The sequence below is a fragment of the Ambystoma mexicanum genome, chromosome 4q (assembly GCF_040938575.1).
Source record: "Ambystoma mexicanum isolate Mex_15411 chromosome 4q, UKY_AmexF1_1, whole genome shotgun sequence".
NCBI classification, from domain to species: Eukaryota; Metazoa; Chordata; class Amphibia; order Caudata; family Ambystomatidae; genus Ambystoma; species Ambystoma mexicanum.
Genome location: NC_090928.1, coordinates 58,128,427 through 58,148,411, shown reverse-complemented (window position 1 = coordinate 58,148,411; position 19,985 = coordinate 58,128,427). Strand labels below are relative to the sequence as shown.

The window sequence follows — 19,985 nt, the reverse complement described above, 5'->3', positions numbered from 1 at the left end:
TGTCCCGTGCTAAAACGTGGGGAAGGGGAAGCTATAGTTCAGCAATCCTGAAGTACCATACCACATGGACCTTTTGTTTATATTACACTGTTTTCTTTATACATTGCAACACCCCACACCTTTTTTTACTTTTGAGTAAGATTTGGCAATTCGTTTTTTAGTATAGGGCCTTTTTATTTGACAAGGCATGACTAGGACAGTGTTTTCTTTTGTTTTAATGGTCGTAGCTTGCTCCCATCCTTAGAACTTGGTTTTAGATAGGTGTTTTTCCAACCAAATAATAGTTAAATAAACACCCTAGAACTACATCATTTGTGTCTGTCGTACTTGTGATACCATGCATTCCTTACATCTGCCATTGTGTATGCTGTAAATCAGAAGATAGATAGAAAAATGTATGATAACAGCAGAGATACAAATGGTAGGAATCATATTGGCTGGAACCTTACCAGGCTTGAAAAGGTGTACCCTATGATGGTTAATGCACTGTTCAATTTTATAAGGAATGGGACAGAAGGTTCTTTAACTGATGAGTTTACAACAATTAAGAACTTTGAATGCATGCTAAATTCTATAAGTGAAAACGCATTGGGAATGGGAAAGTCAACAGAGGAGAGATGCAATCTGTTATTTATTATTATTATTAAACTTGATGTGCGAAAGAGGGGTAGTTATGATTGCAATATACAGGAAGCCAAAAGACGACTGAGTTTTTGCATCAAAATAATGATGTCAAGTTTTATAGTGTTCTTGTTAGTAGGTACATAATGGAAGAAATAAAGTTGGGGGAAAGTAATCATGAAAAGTGGCTTAGGAGATATCAAAACAAAAAAGCCAATGACAGATAGAACCAGTTGGCTTTTAGTGCAAGGCAAAATTACGACAGAGGAATGTGTGAAATAATTAATGGATCCAAAAAAAAGGATGTTACCAATAAACAGTGTGGGGGAAGATGAATGGAAGATGTTTATAGAGTTAAATCTGGGTGTTGAACACAGGAGGAGACATTTATCTTTGAACAAGGGGAAATGTGGAGATGTAGAGCTGCTGTTGATGATTCGATTAAACTAATAGGGAATTGGAAATCCTCAGAAGCTTCAGGCCAAGATGGAACCAGCCACATGTTAATTAAACAGAACTAGGGGGGATGGGCAGCTTCCCTGTGTATCCTGTGTGACTCTATAGGGACAATAGGGGTAGTACCTGCTTCCGGGAAGTACAGCAATATTTTGACTGTGTACAAGAAGGGTTGATGGAGAAATCTGGGAAACGCTATTTGCACAAGTTCTGTTAGATGAACTATGGATTTGGATTGAGGCCAACATCATCTTGCCCGTCAACCAAACTGGTTTTCGGAAACAAGAATCTTAGATCTATACATCAGCAGGATAGTTTTAAGAGGGAATCCTGCTTGCTTCCTAATAAATTTACTAATGGTGTGGGTTTGCTGCATCGTTCCTACCCTGTACATATTCCCAATGGTTGGTCCACTTCAGTTCACCTGCTCTATCTGTTTCTGATTTAAGATATTGGGGCTCATTACAAGTTTGCCAGTATCCCGGCAAAATGCCCCTACCGTTTCCTCTGCATCATATCACAATATTACTGGGATATTACAAGTGGCGGAAAGGGCAGTAAATCCCCATTCCTTGGAGTCCGATTGGACTCCATGAAGGGGACTGCCAGAATTACCAGCATCGGTAGCACTGGTGCTGGTAAGTCTGGCTTTTATTTGCTGATGGGTGCCCGATTTACAGGAAGGTTAGGATGGTGGTAAAACAGCACCCCCACCAGCAAACTTGTTTCTCGCGGTCTGGAAAAATTGCTGGTGTTGGAATTTAGGCAATAATACTGCCAATTTTTCCAGACCAGGGAAAATGTAATGGAGCGGCAATATGGCTAATAACTATCAGAAGGCTTTGGAGTTACTGGAAGGAAAACATATGAGGTTGTTGTTCAGACTCCCCAAATCTTTGTCCTTAGGATTCCTCTGGTTAGAATTTGACATATTGGGGCTCCCAACTTTTGTCATATATAAAATCCTTCTTACGGAGGCAGAAGACGGAAAGGTCTGGCTGGTTGAGGGTTTTGTTTTCAACATACACAAATTGGACAGCAAGAATAACACCTTGCTCCTGGGAGGTGTCCCCTAGTGTCTTCAAGCATGAGGTAAAAAAATCTGTTGAGAAACTATGAAAAGGAAAATGTTTTAGTGAAATTAGTGACAAACACTAATAGTGGCAGTTCTATAAAATACATGCTGAAATGAGATAAGCTACCTATACACAAATGCATATCCCACGAGTTACACAATGGTTAAATATTTAAAGAATACATTTAATATCGCCCAGTCTTTGGAGATGGAGGGTTTAAAGCTGGGGATACCTAGGAATGACCGGTTGTGCAGACTGTTTAGTCATATATGTGTGAAATCTATCGAACAATCGTTACTCAGATGTCCTAGATTGAGTAAATTATGAGGGAATTATTGGAAAATGTTTGGTAATAGGAGAAGTTGTTATGATCAAGAGGCTATATGTGACATTTTCGTGGCAGGAAATGATTGAAATTGTGTTCATTTTATGGAAAAATGTTAGGATGTAATTATGCAGGTTTTAGATGGATTAGAAGAGGGAACTTTATTTTAATGTTTTTTTAAAAAATTGTTTGTTTAGGATGTAATCCACAAAGTCAATATTTGGCTATATTGTGTATTGTAAATAAAATGAAAAGAATGTTCTCGGTATAAGCCCTATTCCTTACACTTATGCTCCAGAACAATACCTACTTTGAGAGTGTAATGGCCACCGGGACTGGTGGGATGTGTTAGACATTCATGTTGGATATTCTGATTCCGCCGAATCATCTATTGAGGAGGCACAATTAGCAATAGACCGTGCTCGATCATCTTTGAGTCAAGTATCAATGAAAATGAGTGCGCAAACAGGGTCCCTGTGTTTTTAGTAGTAGAAACTGATTGCTGCAGCTACTTAAAATACCTGGGAATGTTGGCAGTCTTTAGCAGATCACATCTATTATCCACAAAAGCACACTTCTTATCCTCAACTAGTCTTTTGTATTCCTGATGTACACTTCCTACTTTTCTCCGAAGGCAGCCCTCTACATTTTTAGTAGTGCAAGTAGCTCACCCTTCTCTAGTCTATGATGAGCATCAAATCAAGTGTTTCTCAATTACAGGGAAAGGTTTGAAACCAATGCTTGCACTACTAGCTTTTCAAAAAGAGTCCCAGTCTGCCAGAAGATCACAATCTTCTCTTCCCAAAGCTGTCTTAAGCATGGGAAGGACACTGACGAATCCAGGGAGATAGTCACCTCCCCCAAGGCAGAGCCACCCTTTTTGAGACTAGGGAGGTGAGCCGGCTACCCTAAATACCCAAAGGGGACAAGGTAAGCAGGATCCTTCTGGAAGTGACTCGCCCTTATGGAGCAGGGCTGAGAATCAAGTTACCATCTCATCCCAAACACTAAACCATTATGGCTGACTCGGCTGCTGACCCGCCCTATAAGACTGCGGAGAAGCAAGTAAATCAACCCCTTAGAGTAGCTTCCCTAGAAATACCAACCAGGAGAGATTCTCTGTAGGTCCCATGGAGTTTAACCACACTCGCAGTGGGCGTGGCCGATGAGAGAGAGCGCCTCAGAGGTCCAAAGAAAAGCGCTAACAAGAAGCTGGAAACAAGGCTTCATTTATGTTTAGTATAATTAGAAAAAGGAATCCCGGGGTGCGCTTATACGCAAATAAAATGCTTTCTCCATCTAATTCCAGGGGATAATGTATAACAGTAAAGTAGAGATAGAGAAAATATTTAGACAGTTCAAGAAGGATCAATACTACAAAACTAATCAACAATTGCGATGGTTGTGTTGCTAAACAGCACAGAGAAAACTGGAGTACAGTATCCAATGATTAGGTTTCCATCACACCTATACGATCTGTACCCTATAAACATTGGATACTGTACTCCGGTTTTCTCTGCGCTGTTTAGCAACACAACCATTGCAATGGTTGACTTTTGTACTCAGGGCCCAAGAGACCCCTTTGTGTTGCATCTGCTGCTGTTAACCACATAGATCTAAGGAAGCTAGGCGCACCACATTTTGTTACTCCCCTAACCACAAGTTTATACAAAACTAATCAGTTAGCATTTATCAAAATTAATTTATTGAACCTAAAACAAACATACATAAAAGTACATTACACAAATACCAGTGTTGTAAAAATCAACATTTAACAATGGTGCTGGTGACTAAACTTAAGACACAAATGCTTGGCTACTAATCAGAAACAATTTAATATGTCAGATGAGTTAGATTAGAGGACAGAACACCACCTTCCAGCCGAGTGCGTAATCAAACTCCTGTGTAATTATACAGAGGGTTTTGATCTCAACATGTTTCTGTTCCTCGTCTGTTGAGTAGTGAACATTCATCAGGAGATTTCCACTATGTCACACTTAGTAATGGTTATTTGGATATCACTGTAGATTAATACATTTTTCTTAATACTGGTTGATCTGAGAAGGTCTGTGGGGGCGAACAATAAAAGGTGTTATTGTAGAGCCATACATCATCATCTTCATCAATCATGCGTAACAGAACTGGTATAGGCTCCAGTTGGAGGTTAAAATTGAAGCATGAAAAAACATATGAGCCAATTTTGGCAAGACCTAAACAATAAATCATCCAAGTCTCCACATGGTGCATAGTCGAAAAGTCTCCAGTTCTGAAATTGTAATGAAAATCAAGGTAGTTTGATCCACTTACAAGAGAATGAAAAAGGTATGTGGGATGGATGTAACCACAGTGAAAATACAGAGCTTTAACATTATACAACCAAAGCTAATTTGTTTGGTTTTATTTGTGGATGAGACGTTGGGAGTTAATGTGTTCTAGCAGCGAATTTGCTCATTTTGGAACCAAAGGATTTGTGACATTTGGTGACTGGTCCAGTGTGGACGGTGTTGGAACTTAAAGACTTCTCAATCGAAGTTCTTCTGAGATTTTGTATAGTAATGTCTTTCAAGGTGTGTTAACAATAATACTTTCTGTGCAATATAAGACTTAATACACAGCTAAAGTGTATAGCTTTTTTGTTTTTTTATTGATCATTCATGGCCACAGGGAGTGAGTGAAGGAGTGGTGTGTATGATTGTAACGCTCACCTGGTTCCCACGGAGGCGCTGGTCTAGTCTGGATTGCTGTGGCCTCTTCAAGCGTGATGCGCAGAACCCGGAACTCCGATTGAACAGGTCCCCCAAATCTTGCTTGCCTGGCCCGCAGGAATATCCTTCTGCAGATGAGAAAGGGGATTAACAGTCTGCAGAATAGTGTGCTTGCTCCCCCCTTACCCTCTTTGTTCTTCTCTAACTTCCTCCCCTCGGTTTAAGCTTACCTTAAGGTTTGGAAGGATGAACTCTCCATCCTGCTTCTGGTGCAGGGGCGCGCGTTAGTCCAGTTACTTCACTGGTTTTCAGAATGGCGCTGGCAAGATCCACTTGACTTTTCTGAGCGATACGCCGTAAGTATGAAGATTCAAAAGTTCAAGTGTGAGCCCCCTTTTATGTTGTCTTCCTAAACTGTGATCTGTCCTTTATTTCAGGTGCAGAATGAAGGCGATGAGTTGAGGGGTTAAATTGCCGATGTTAAACTCAGGTGAGTTAGTAATGAAGGCGATCCCTCTAGATGTCTTTATCATTCCCCAGTAATGTCTTTTGTCCGTTCCCCATAGGGGCCGGGGTGCGGTACCTGCCAACTGAGCGGCGCCGACCCTAAATGTGGAATGGTTCACCAAGAAAAGCCGGTAAGTATTATGGCAGTAAATTAGGCTTTCCTCCGTGTTCCTTCTGCTCACCTTGTGTCTCTTCTTCTCTCCCCGAGGCGCAGAGATGTGGCGACCTGTGCTGACAGCCGCGATGGAGCCGGGATATGTCTCGAGGACAGGTGAGTGAAGAGCGGCGATGCAGAGAGCCACGCGATGCTTTTAAATGGAAGACCTTCTTCAGGAATGCTGGAGTGAAGGTTCCGGATGCAGGTAAGAAGTTTGAATAAGTTTGTGGTTTTCACATTTCTCTTCTCTTCTTTCCTAACAGGTGTTCCAGGTTCAAGGCGGGCGTGGCTGGAGTCCAGGTGCAGGAGAAGACTCGTGAGCGTTCAGCTGCTGGCATGGAGGACAACGCGAAGCGTGAGCTACTGTTTGGGTGTGGCTTATATAGCCCCCAAAGTAGTTCCTGGTAAGTATCCTTCCCTGGCCCCGCCAGAGTAAAAAATAGTCCCATGAAAAAAATAGTCCCTTTCAGGTCTCAGGGAGGCCTGGATCTTGCAGCATGGTCTGCATCAGGTAAGTGCACAAAACACCTCTCTTTATGAGCCTGGCGCCTATGGCGCCAGGACTGATGCCCAACATGAGCCTGGCGCCAAAGGCGCCAGGACAGATTCCAAAGAGCCCCTATAAGGGGCCGCTGGGCTTTTACCCGGGGGCATGATGCCTGCTCCCGGGGGTGCTGGGCCTGGCCTGGCGCTCCGGGGGTAGGCATCATGACAGCACTCCCCCCCAAGGCCCCTCCCAAGGTCGTTTCTTCTGGAGGTTTCGGTTTGTTTGGGAAATTCGTATGGAACCTTTTTACCAGCCGAGGTGCATGTACGTGGTCGCTGGGTTCCCAAGACCTTTCCTGGGCCCGTACCCTTTCCAATCAATTAGATAGAAAAGTTTTGATTTTGAGATCTTAGAATCCAAAATGTTCTTCACCTCGAATTCAGCCTCCCCATCTATCTGGATTGGTTCTGGTGGCTTTATTAATCTGGTTCCTGGTTGCACTGGTTTCAAAAGTGACACGTGAAAAACGGGGTGAATCCGCATGTTAGCTGGTAGATCGAGCTTGACTGCCACTGGGTTAATTATAGCTTTGAACCAGTAAGGGCCTAAATACCTTGGATTAAAAGTTCGAGGTCCCTTGAGCGATAAGTGTTTGATAGCCAACCATACTTGATCCCCTATTTGGTATGGAGGCGCCTCCCTTCGATGCAGATCTGCATTCTTTTTGTATTTCCCTTTCGCATGTTGCAAATGTGCAGTTGCATCCTTGAAGGCTTGAGTAATCGTAGAATGCAAATGGTCCACTGCGGGCATTTCAAGGCTCAGAGGTGAGTCCAAGTCTGAAGTACGAGGGTGATGTCCATATAGGGTATAAAAGGGGCTCTGACCAGTTCTAGAGTGTATCGAGTTATTGTATGCACATTCAGCCACCCATAAAATATCCTTCCAATTACCCTCCGATTGGTGCAACATACATCGTAGATATTGTTCAAGGGTCTGGTTCGTTCTCTCCGTCTGACCATCGGTTTGTGGGTGGTGGCTGGTTGAGAGTCTTACGTCGATTTGTGCCAGTTGACAACACTTTTTCCAAAAATGAGAAATAAACTGGCTTCCCCGATCGGAGACTAGTATGGACGGAAATCCATGCAACCGGATGATATTTTCGAGGAATTCCTTGGCAAGAACAAAAGCTGAAGGTAATCCTTTCAACGGAATAAAATGGGCCATCTTGGAAAATAAATCCACCACGACCAGAATAGTATTGTATCCATTACAAGAGGGCAGGTCCGTGATAAAATCTAGTGACAAGGTGTGCCAAGGTGCTGGTGGCTGAAGAAGACCGGCAGGTTTTGTTTTTTGACCTTTGTTTTGGGCGCAAACTCCACAGGACATCACGAAAGATTTAATATCCTTTCGCCAGGAAGGCCACCAGAATTGTCGTTTAACCTTTTCCTCTGTTTTGGCAATGCCAGGATGTCCTTCCATCAGGGTATCATGATGACGGGAAATAACCAGTTGTTGCAATTCCTTTTCTGGCAAAAATAGGCGTCCTTGGAAGTAAGGTAAGCCATCGTTGACTGAAAAGTAAGACCCTCTTTTGACCCAATCCTACAAGGCTGAAGAGTCCAGTAATTGTTTTACCCATGCTTGAATGTCTTCAAGGGTTTGTAAAGTGGTTATCCCCAAAATTCTTTGTTCGGGAATTATCGGCACAGGCTCTGAGTTTGTGTCTATTTCTCCCATTCCATTCCAATTCGAGATAGAGCGTCCGCCTTGCCATTTTTACAGCCGGGGCGGTAAGTAATTACAAAATCGAACTCAGCAAAGAACAAAGCCCATCGGAGCTGTCGAGACGATTGAGCCTTGGCAGTTTTTAAATATTGTAAATTTCAATGATCACGGTGATGGTATGCCGGGCGCCAAGAAGATAATGCCGCCAAGCCTTAAAGGCGGACTTAATGGCTAATAATTCCTTATCAGTGATTGCATAATTTATCTCCGGCGGCGAGAACTTTCTGGACCAAAATGCTACGGGGTGCAGTTGGTTGGTTTCAGAATCTCTCTGAGACAGGACAGCTCCCATGGCCAAGCTGGACACGTCGGTTTCGACTATATATGGGAGATCGGGACGTGGGTGCTTTAAAATAGGTGCAGACGTGAATTTAGCTTTCAATTCCTGAAAGGCCTGTTTGGCTTCCTCGGTCCATTCAAAACGTTTGTTTTTCCGCAAGAGTGCAGTGATGGGTTGCACCACACGTGAAAATTCCGGGATAAACCTGCGATAAAAATTGGCAAAACCAAGCATGCTTTGGACACCTTTCACCGAACTAGGTGATGGCCATTTGAGGATGGCATCCACTTTCCGCGAGTCCATTCGGACCCCTTTAGGTGTCAGGATGAATCCAAGAAACTCAACCTCGGTGGTATGGAAAACGCATTTTTCCAGTTTTGCAAACAGTTTGTGCAGGCGTAATTTCTCTAGAACGGCCCTGACATGCTTTCTGTGATCAGATTCCGAAGAGGAATACACAAGAATGTCATCGATATACACGACAACACAGACATCGATGAGTTCCCGAAGGACATCGTTCATGAAGAATTGGAAGGCAGCAGGCGCGTTGCACAACCCGAAAGGCATCACCTGGTATTCGAATAGTCCATATTTTGTACGGAAGGCCGTTTTCCATTCGTCGCCTTCTTTTACTCGTACCAGATGATAAGCCCCCCGGAGATCTAACTTGGTGTATATGCAAGCGTCCTTCACCTGGTCAAGGAGTTCAGGGATCAGAGGCAGAGGGTAACGATTTTTAACAGTTATCTGGTTCAATGCGCAGTAATCGATACAAGTTCTAAGGTCGCCTTCTTTTTTTAGGCACGAAGAACAAAGCCAAGGATGCCGGAGACTTTGACGGGCGAATGAAACCATTGGCTAGGTATTGATCTAAAAATTGTCTCAAATGCAGATTCTCCGGTTCAGTAAGAGCATAAATCCTGCTACAAGGTTGTGCACCGGGCACCAGATCGATTTGGCAATCGTACGATCTGTGGGGGGGTAACGTGTTGGCCTGTTCCTTTTGGAAGACGTCCTGGAAGACTTGGTATTCTGGAGGTAGTTGCATGGAGACAGAGGTTACTGATGCTAGACTAATCTTCAGATTTTCTGGGTAGCAGGTTTGTGCACAATCCGGGAAGGCTATTCTCTTCGCTCGCCAATCAATTCGAGGATTATGTGTCTCTAACCAAGGGATTCCGAGAATAACCTGAAACTGTGGAGCCTTGATTACATCAAACACAACTGCCTCCCGATGGCCGTCCGGACCTACGAGTGTCACCTCAGCTGTGGAATGTGTTACCGGTCCAGAGGCGATTTCGGTTCCATCAACTGTGGTGATGACATCTTTGCTGGTTTTAGGACGCAGAGGGAGGTTAATCCTAGAGACCAATTCACGATCCACATAGTTTCCTATAGCCCCACTATCGATGTATGCCTTTATTGCATGCAACCGCTTAGGCTGTTCCGGATCTACGAGGACCATTGGCACAATGAAATGCGAGGTCTGAGAGTTAGTTTTTAAGCTCGGCAAGCGGACCTCTACGCTTGTCGGGCGTGGTCGTTTCCCGATAGAGTTTTCATGGATTTTATCAGCGGCTTCTACCACCTTCTTGGGCGGCTTTGCCGGGCAATCTCGTAGAAAGTGTCCAGAGGACCCACAATAAAGACATAATTGCATCTGTCGTCTTCTTTCACTTTCCTTTTGAGTTAAAGGTCCTTTAACCCCTCCGATTTGCATAGGCTCAGAGTCATCAGCCCCCTTGAGGTTAGCGTGGGTCTTGACCAACACCCGGGTCTCAAACTTGGACCAATCTGCTTTTCTGTTTTGCAGCCTGTGATCCAATTGGACCACTAAGTCTATATATTCAGTGCATTCTTGTGGCGGATTTACAACTTGGGCCAGGACATCTTTAAGTTCTCCGCGTAGACCTCGATAAAATAACGTGATTCTTTTATCCTCTGGCCACCCAGTTTCCACAATTAGTCTATTAAAGGTTGCAATGTAGGATAGGAGGTCTTGATTGCCCTGTCGCAGGGATAGAAGTTCGTCATCCAGAGCCTGTCCCTGGGAGTGTCGAGCAAATAACCTTTCCATGCTTGCTTGAAATCCTTGAAAATCACGAAGAATCGGGTCATCTTGAGTTACCAGTGGAACTGACCAATCGGCAGCACTGCCGCCGAGATATGACAGTACAAAGGCTACCTTCGTCTGGTCATTAGGGAAGGCCCCAGGTCTGCATAGGAAGTGCAAACAACACTGATTCATGAATACGGCAAATCGTTTGGGGTCCCCAGCAAAGCGTTCAGGTGGGGCCAGCGGCATGTTTCCAGGTAGATTAATCTGCACCGGGTTACTCGAAACCACAGGAGCGGGGTTCCCCCCGGAACCAGGTAAAGGAGTTTGTCCAGCTTGACCTTGCAAAAGCTGTCTGGCCAGGTCATCAGCTCTTTCCTTTGTTACAATCACTTCCCTCCTGAGAGCATTAGTCTCTTGACGAGCGGCGTGTACCTCGGCCCGTAATTCCCCCAGTAGTTGGGCCAGCTGGTCAGTCTCAGAAGTTTCCATAGCGCCTGGGTGGGAATTTGTAGGAAGGCTTCGCGTTCTGTAACGCTCACCTGGTTCCCAGGGAGGCGCTGGTCTAGTCTGGATTGCTGTGGCCTCTTCAAGCGTGATGCGCAGAACCCGGAACACCGATTGAACAGGTCCCCCAAATCTTGCTTGCCTGGCCCGCAGGAATATCCTTCTGCAGATGAGAAAGGGGATTAACAGTCTGCAGAATAGTGTGCTTGCTCCCCCCTTACCCTCTTTGTTCTTCTCCAACTTCCTCCCCTCGGTTTAAGCTCACCTTAAGGTTTGGAAGGATGAACTCTCCATCCTGCTTCTGGTGCAGGGGCGCGCGTTAGTCCAGTTACTTCACTGGTTTTCAGAAGGGCGCTGGCAAGATCCACTTGACTTTTCTGAGCGATACGCCGTAAGTATGAAGATTCAAAAGTTCAAGTGTGAGCCCCCTTTTATGTTGTCTTCCTAAACTGTGATCTGTCCTTTATTTCAGGTGCAGAATGAAGGCGATGAGTTGAGGGGTTAAATTGCCGATGGTAAACTCAGGTGAGTTAGTAATGAAGGCGATCCCTCTAGATGTCTTTATCATTCCCCAGTAATGTCTTTTGTCCTTTCCCCATAGGGGCCGGGGTGCGGTACCTGCCAACTGAGCGGCGCCGACCCGAAATGTGGAATGGTTCACCAAGAAAAGCCGGTAAGTATTATGGCAGTAAATTAGGCTTTCCTCCGTGTTCCTTCTGCTCACCTTGTGTCTCTTCTTCTCTCCCCGAAGCGCAGAGATGTGGCGACCTGTGCTGACAGCCGCGATGGAGCCGGGAGATGTCTCGAGGACAGGTGAGTGAAGAGCGGCGCTGCAGAGAGCAACGCAATGCTTTTAAATGGAAGACCTTCTTCAGGAATGCCGGAGTGAAGGTTCCGGATGCAGGTGAGAAGTTTGAATAAGTTCGTGGTTTTCACCTTTCTCTTCTCTTCTTTCCTAACAGGTGTTCCAGGTTCAAGGCGGGCGTGGCTGGAGTCCAGGTGCAGAAGACTCGGTGAGCGTTCAGCTGCTGGCATGCAGAACAACGCGAAGCGTGAGCTACTGTTTGGGTGTGGCTTATATAGCCCCCAAAGTAGTTCCTGGTAAGTATCCTTCCCTGGCCCCGCCCGAGTAAAAAATAGTCCCATGAAAAAAATAGTCCCTTTCAGGTCTCAGGAAGGCCTGGATCTTGCAGCATGGTCTGCATCAGGTAAGTGCACAAAACACCTCTCTTTATGAGCCTGGCGTCTACAGCGCCAGGACTGATGCCCAACATGAGCCTGGCGCCAAAGGCGCCAGGACATAGTCCAAAGAGCCCTTATAAGGGGCCGCTGGGCTTTTACACGGTGGCATGATGCCTGCTCCCGGGGGTGCTGGGCCTGGCCTGGTGCTCCGGGGGTAGGCATCATGACAATGATCTGACTAATATGGTTCGGATAAGAAGAAATCAATGTGGAATGGGCATTTTGCACTGGATTACCTGCAAAATATTCTTTCTGCAGTGCATACAGGGGGCCGTCAAATATACATTTAGGTTTAACAAATATGTTTCCTGATGATTAGAGATGCTACTGAAAGCGTTGGTAATGTTCTGGGAAATTCAAATGTATTGTTGGTAAACACCAAATATAAACATCCCAATGTTAAAGTTGTAAAGCCTCTATATAAAACCCCCCTTACGGTTGCAATCATTGGTTTTCATCTATATAGTTCATAAGAATGGTCTTTATTACATTTACAGCAATGGAGCACTAGCACCCAGAGTGGAACCCTAGAATCCAGTAAGCCAAATAGGATTCTGGCATTATCCACTACTAGCACCTTCAGAAGGCGGACTGAATCTCACAATTCCATCCTCACCTAATATGGCCACCATGGAAATGGGAGCTGTGCTCTAGGTTCTTCATTTCCAGGGTGGCGGGTGATGGGCTGGGCAAGGATGAGATGAGGCATTGGTTGGGAAGTCAGCAAGATAGCCAGTGGTGGATCTGCTGCGCAGGATGCTTGAACCCTTGATTGAATTGTGAGGAACAATGGATGCTGCACTCACCGCGTCCCATTGTTCCTGATAAATGTATTGTTCTCACCACCCCGCAGTTTGGCCTTGGGGTGCTAATAGCAATAAGGACAATTCTTGGTTCTCACTTCACTCGGGCCTATAACTTGGGCCTCGGGCTGTTGCCACTTTGTGAGACCTTCAGAACAGGTGCATGTTGATTAAGTGTGCCCATGGATCATTCTGCTTCGCAGGACTACCAGCCACTCAGATGCAGAAAGGTAGGCAAAGCTCTGGTGGAAAGGAGTAGCAAGGGGCAATCAGTTTGCCTTCCATGTCTTCTGGCCTACCTGTCTGATGATCAATCATCTCTGGTAATCATCACCTTTGCTGTCAACACCTCCCCCTTCCTCGCCATTGACCCACTAAATTAATGCAGCAGGTTCATCCATTCTGTTCTGCAACAGTGACAGAAAGATCTATTCCACAGGCATATGTTCCTTTTACATTTCTGTGCTCTTTTACATTTTCCCTGCAAATGTGGACTTTGAGTAGAGCATCCAACATCACAGCTGGATGCCAATGACATTACTGGACAGAGGTATGGGGTAATATGGGTTCTTAGGATCCATTAGCCCTCCTTCCTCACTTCAACTTCGAGCTGGACCAGAAGCCAGGCTTCTGGGCACATAAGATGCCATATTGTCAAGAGCTACAGGGAACACTTAACTTGATTTTGTTCAGCCTAATAGAAATAGAATCTGCAGATTCAAAACAATATTTGATAGATTATATTTGGCTGCATCTCAACTCTCTCTATAGGATGGAAATGTGTGTTTGTGGTTATTGCCATATGTATGTTGGGAGGAGATGTGTGCTTTCATCTCTTTGTCAATTGGATTCATGCTAACCGAAGACTAGAACTAACTGATGCTGTCCGGCCGAGGCCAGGTTGGACCCACAGAAGGCACAAACACCTATAGGATGTCCTTAAGAGTATTCTTACCAACAAAAAGCACTTACATATTACTGTAAGAGAATTTCTATGTTTCTGTGGCATGCTGGATCTCACTCCAGAAGGGACAGTTAATTCTGGACTGCCTGTCTAGGGCCTGCTCTTCTTCAGCTGTCGCTAAGCAAAGTCCAAACGGTTTTGTATATTGGATGCAAAGCTAAGTCCTTAAGCAGATCTGACGTTCGCAAATGGAGGTCTCGGAACCTGACCACACCACCTGAAGAGTTCAAAGTTCCCTGACCTGGGGACACAGTTCCTGTCTGGACCAGGCCTACTTTGTTTTCCACCCGCCTGTTCATGCATCCTTAGATCCCACCTCTTCAGATCAGGGTATCTGTCCTAACCTAGTTTTTATCTTTCTGTGCTTCTCTTTCTCACATTTCATCCTGCCACCTCCTGATTTTTCACAGCTTCCTCCTGTTGGTTAACCTTACTGCTTTGATTCTTCACAATCTGCCTCCACCTTCAAGCCGACCCATCCAACCTCTGCTAACAACACACTGCCCTCTACAAGCACTCTGCTACCCACCTTCTGATCCTTCTAACCTCCTCCCGTAATTCTCCTATATCCTCCAACAAATCTCCATCCACCTCCATCTGATCTTTCCCAAACTCCTCCCTTAATGTAACCCCTCCTCCCATGACCTCATCTCCTCTAGCTCCTCAATCATCCTTCACCATCCTCTATTTTCCAAGTCTCCACACTGCCTTGCCTGAAGCTCTCCAACTCACTTCAAATGCTGTCCTTCAACTACTCCAATGATCCACACTTGGGCTGGAGCTCCTTTTATAATCTCTTATAACCTCTTAACCCCTCCCATCCCACTCTCTACCTTTTTGTGTTCAAATATATTAATTTGACTGCGTAGCCGGGGTGTGTGGGATCACCCCTTGCATTTTGTGGTAAAATATTTGCAGGTGGTCTACTTCGTAAGTTAGACAACGGAGGTAGTTAGCTATGATCAACAGTTTACAGTCAATATGTATTAAATCAGTGCATATATAAATGTCTACTGTCAGTACAAGAGTATGTACTGACAGTAGACAATATATGCAAATTTAATTTGCAGGTCCGAATAGATTTATTCAGAAGTCATCATCGGACTATAAAAAGGATAACTTCCCGATATACACAGGAACATACCTTTTAAAGACCCACTCGCCCTGACAAGACTAGGTATTTATGCAACCTAGTTAAGTCTGATAAACTAGATTTATCTTTAAGATTGAAACAGCACTTATAGCACATCTCTCTTTTTTTTATCTCTGTTTGTTATCAACAGCTGCAGTAAAGAACACTCAAGTTCGACATTAAAACACAAACACCAAGATTTACCAGCTCAAGAGATATGCATTGATAGCACGCGCTAATGTTGATGGAAAACCGCTGTTGTTATTGTTATTTTTACTATAATATCTCCAGAGACAGTGACACCACTCCTGATGAAAGTTCCTTGATAATGCTTTGAGAACTGAAACATGTAGAGTTCTTCCATCTAGATTAAGCACTAGATTGACGAATATAGCTACCTGAAGTAGGGTTGTATAAACAGTGCAAGATAGCATTCGCTCCCTGCGCTGTCAATAGAATCAATTACCTGACAATCAGATTGAGGCCACTAAAGGGCTCTAATAACAAAGCGTCACGACTACATTGTCTGTGTGTTTTTTAACATAAATTGAATTGTGTGTAATAATTGTTTTATGTAAAGTGAAAGGGATTGGCCCTTAGCTTTTTTTAAGCAAATGTGTTTTTCTACTGAAAATGTACTATTAAAAATGATTGCATAACGAATTTTACAGCACTAATTTAATGCATATTGACTGTAAACTGTTGATCATAACTAACTACCTCCGTTGTCTAACATTATTATCTCCCCGATAAAAGGTAGAGCTACTACTTAGGTAGTAAGAATTGGGTTTCCCCCTTTATAGTATACTGGGTCTACTCCGTATACCATTCTTTCAGTGACAGCTATTTTTTCAATAGGGTTTTTAACAAAAATGTTTGGGCGAAAAAACCCATCGAAAAATATAGGGGGTGGGAAAGGGAATATAAAGGATTTGGGAATAGTAACAAAACAGTAGGGGAAGGTGGTTTGGCAGGGGAACCCCCAGAAAATAAAAAAAAATACATTTATCACTGATTTCTTCGGCAAAACATTTTCATAAAAAAAATCTTAAATTGCTGTCCATGAAAGAACATAGAACCGACCCGTCAATATGACTCTCCTGCTGGTGAGCCGAACGATACATGTGCTATTTGGGATTTCACTATGTTGCCATTCCTCTCTGCCTGCCTGTTGCATTCTGCTCTCACTCTTGTAGTAACGCTATGAATTCTGTTGTCCCGGCTCCCTCCATGGGGCTCTCTAGCGACCAGACGTTGCTTTGGGTTTGGGAGTCATCGTAGGAGAGCTTGTTGTGTGTTTCCCAGTGTTTTGGCATTTTCCTGGATCCACTGAAGTTTTATAGAGTTTTAAGAGGGCGAGGGAGTTGCGTTCTTTCCACCTTCCTCACACTGCAGATGTCCTAGGGAATATGGTTGGGTTTTCTATAAACAGTTTGTTCAGATCGGAGGGGGATTCTAAGAGCTGTAATGCTACAGTGACGGGACCATGCTATGCAGTGGGGGGCTGCAGCACAGTGTTCTCAAGCATCCCCAGTTTACCTACTGCAGGGCTGCCAGCCTGAACTATAGGGAAGTCCCTGGCCCTTGGCATCACCACGCTGTCAGTTCCCAGTGCCAAGCACAATGCATTCCAAGTAGAAAAGTAACAAACGACTGCACAAGCATGATCAAAGTACTCCAGGCAGATTTGGACTTTCCATGAAGGGACTTGCCATGAAGGATAGAACAAAGCGGATTAAGTGAAAATCAAATTGCTTTGTAATGTATATGCTGCTAATTAATCTCTACGACATAGGATTCAATAATAAAAAAGCTAAACATTTACGTTTCACATTGTTCTTGTTCACAGATGAGTTTAAATTCTGTGCAGTTTTACACAGACACACGAGTCAATTTATCTGAATAATCAGTGAACCAATCAGTGTGCAATTCATTAAAAAGGTCCTTGATTATTTTGAAATATATCTGCGGTACTGAACGATGGTATTCAATTCACGAGCGCTCATTGTTTGTCACACAGGTGGTTTACAGCATTGATGGATGCATCAGGAATTTCAAAATGGCAGAGGCCCCAGTCAATTTGGATAACCCTACCTCCACTTACAAAGTAGGAACATGTTTTGCCAATCCACAGAAGGGCACCTATTTTGATGGCACTGGATTCGCAAAAGCAGGTATGTCTTGCAGGAACATCAGCAATAATGTGATCATTCTGAATGCCTACATGCTGTAGTTTATGCAGAAACATGAGATTTTGAAATTAGGATAGACTCATGAACTCTGCATATTAGATTACTGGATTCCCAGCTTGCAAAGAGTTTACTGAGTTTTCTTTGTACAACATTTTAAAAGACCATTGTGTTGTAAATGTTGTTTGAGTGCACTTTGTGGTGTAACGTGTAGCAGCAGCAATACATTGGATCTGTTGAGTGAACTTGAATTTTACTGCACGTCAAAATGTAACAAAGCAGACATAGTTCACTCATTGGCCTGATACGATCTCTTTCAACAGGCTTTTGTTTCGGGGCGATCAATGCACGGATGGGCTGTCACACTCTGACTCTTCCTCCCTCCCTTCCTCCTCACCTGTCTCTTCCAGAAGGTCGCCTTCTTGATTCTTCTTCTGCCGTCTGAGGTTCCGGGTTTCTGGCTTTCCTTTCCTTCTTATGCAGTAAATAAGGTCTCTCTCCTCGGGAAGCCACTCTGTCGGGTGCATAGACCCCAACAGAGAGGCCTCCCCGGGAGTAAGACCCAGATATCACAGGGAAAAGCCTTACAGCACAAAAACCCTGAATTGATGATCCTTGAATCTTGTAGCGATGAACAACAAACTTCCACTGCCGCCGGGTAACTCCGCACCATTCCAAGAAAGAGGAAAGCAAGTAGGGCCATGTAAACAAAGTCTCTGCGATAGGAGGACGGAGCAATCACAGGAATGGTAAGAAAAGGCAGACTGGATCACAGGAATGGTAAGAGAAGGCAGACTGGATACAGGATACACACTGCAGCAAAGAACAGAGACAATCCAGGATGGGAAGGCACGGAATGAAGGCAAGTAGGAGACAAGTCACACAAGGACACAAGGTGGAGGAGAGTAACAAAGGAGAAAGTTACGAAGGAAATAAGCAAGCAACGGTAAAGGGAAAAATTAACACTGTGCCGAGACACAGCGCAGCGTGAGCACATAGGAAACAAGTGCAACGCCCGGAGCAGCAGGAGGAGGAGTGTATGTTTATACACGGCGGCGGCCATTATGGGAAAACAACTAGACCGTTAACCAGAAGTATGGCTAAAACGTGATGGATCTAGTAATGGCGCCGCCATCTCCCCCATAGTTTCCAGTAGGGCATGACATGGGCCAAACTAATAAAAATTGGGTTGAAAAAGAAACTAGGCATTGCTCAGAATGGCTTAGTTCTGTACATTTTATTTCTGATAAATAGCACAATAAAACATTAAACAACTACAACGGTTTGCATTGTATAACAAAATTTACAAGTTCAATTCTAAATGAATATATTAAGAACTAGCTTTTGGTGAGCCTGCTTCTTATGGGCATTACACAACCTAAACATTACATTACAGCCCCATTACAATTAAATATTTAAAGTTAAATATTTCTTGCAAAAGAATAGTACATTAAAGGCAGATTCCGGTATAGACAGGCTTCTGCTTCCTGTTACAATCCTGTTAATGCTGCTTCTTTATGTGCAGGCCAGGTCAAAAGGTTTGAATGCAACTGGACGGTGTGTTGTATGAGGGGTGTGGGGCAGATTGAGCTTGAAGGGAGGGAAGCAATGGTGGGTACTGGAGTGAGGTAGTGTGAGCAGCTCTCAGAATGCATCCTTTGACCGATAGGTAAAGCCCACCTCCTAAGGAGCCTGATTGGCTACCACGACCACTCAAGGAGGCAATCAATAGCAAACTGGATGCCTTTATATTCAGGATCAAATGATGCACTACTACATGAATTACCAAAGGAAAGCGCTAAACACCTTAATTGGAAACAGAAGATCCAGTATGCAGGGGACATGCCTATAAACCAAAATAGGCTACAGTAATAGCCTGTTTTTTACATGTAGAATTGTTTGCAGAAAAGAAATCTGTTTTGGAGAAATGTAACAGCCAGAGTTGTAACAATCCCAATATTAAAGAAACTGTGCTGTCCAAAAGCCAAATACAGGATCATGTTCAGACCCACTGTTACAATTGGCAAACTCCTGCAGGGAAGTACTATCAAGGTTCTACATGCAGTGACTGACTCCAGCTTACGTGGCTTGCTTTTCGATCTACATCTCATTGTGAAGTGTAAGGACCAGCATAAGCAAATAAAATCATGGAAGTGGAAACGTTTTGGAAGCTGTGTGTCTTCTGTCTGTGTGTCGTCCGTTCTCGTTCTCTCTCTCTCTCTCTCTCGCTCTCTCTCTCTCGTTATATTTCACGGAATGCTTGGGTATTAATTACCTGGATGTGTTCATCTCAGAGGCGAAGGCATGGAAAATAAAATAATAGGCACTTTGATCATCTTAACATTCATTGACTTTTAGTTTTTTAATGCTGTTCGACTGTGGAAAGAAGATCTGATGCCAGTCAGTGAGCATGGTATAAGGATAAAGTGTGAGACTTAAAATATATAACAAGGTATTAAAGTCAAAGTTCTCCATTAAATGGCCTGGAAGTGGAAAAGGTGAGGATAAAAGTAATCTAATTTATAAAGTCAGGAAGTGGCGAGAGCTCACAGTTTACTGTGGGTCTGTGAATGTGAAGCCAGTAATCCGTAGTGGGAGACACCTTCAGGTTTCTCACACTACGGATTACTGGCTTCACATTCACAGACCCACAGTCGGCTGTCATCCAGGAGGCCAGGACACGGCCA

The 19,985-nt window shown here is 44.1% G+C and overlaps 1 protein-coding gene across 7 annotated transcripts in view; it reads left to right on the top strand.

Annotated features, from left to right (window-relative positions):
* The window catches only part of LAMA2 (laminin subunit alpha 2), a 3,027,572-nt gene that overhangs the window by 2,926,338 nt on the left and 81,249 nt on the right, over positions 1–19,985 (top strand). For all 7 annotated transcript variants that reach the window (XM_069607473.1, XM_069607470.1, XM_069607476.1 and 4 more), the window contains one exon: positions 17,130–17,283. In XM_069607473.1, the coding sequence (XP_069463574.1) occupies positions 17,130–17,283 (154 nt within the window). The remainder of the gene's footprint in view (positions 1–17,129; positions 17,284–19,985) is intronic.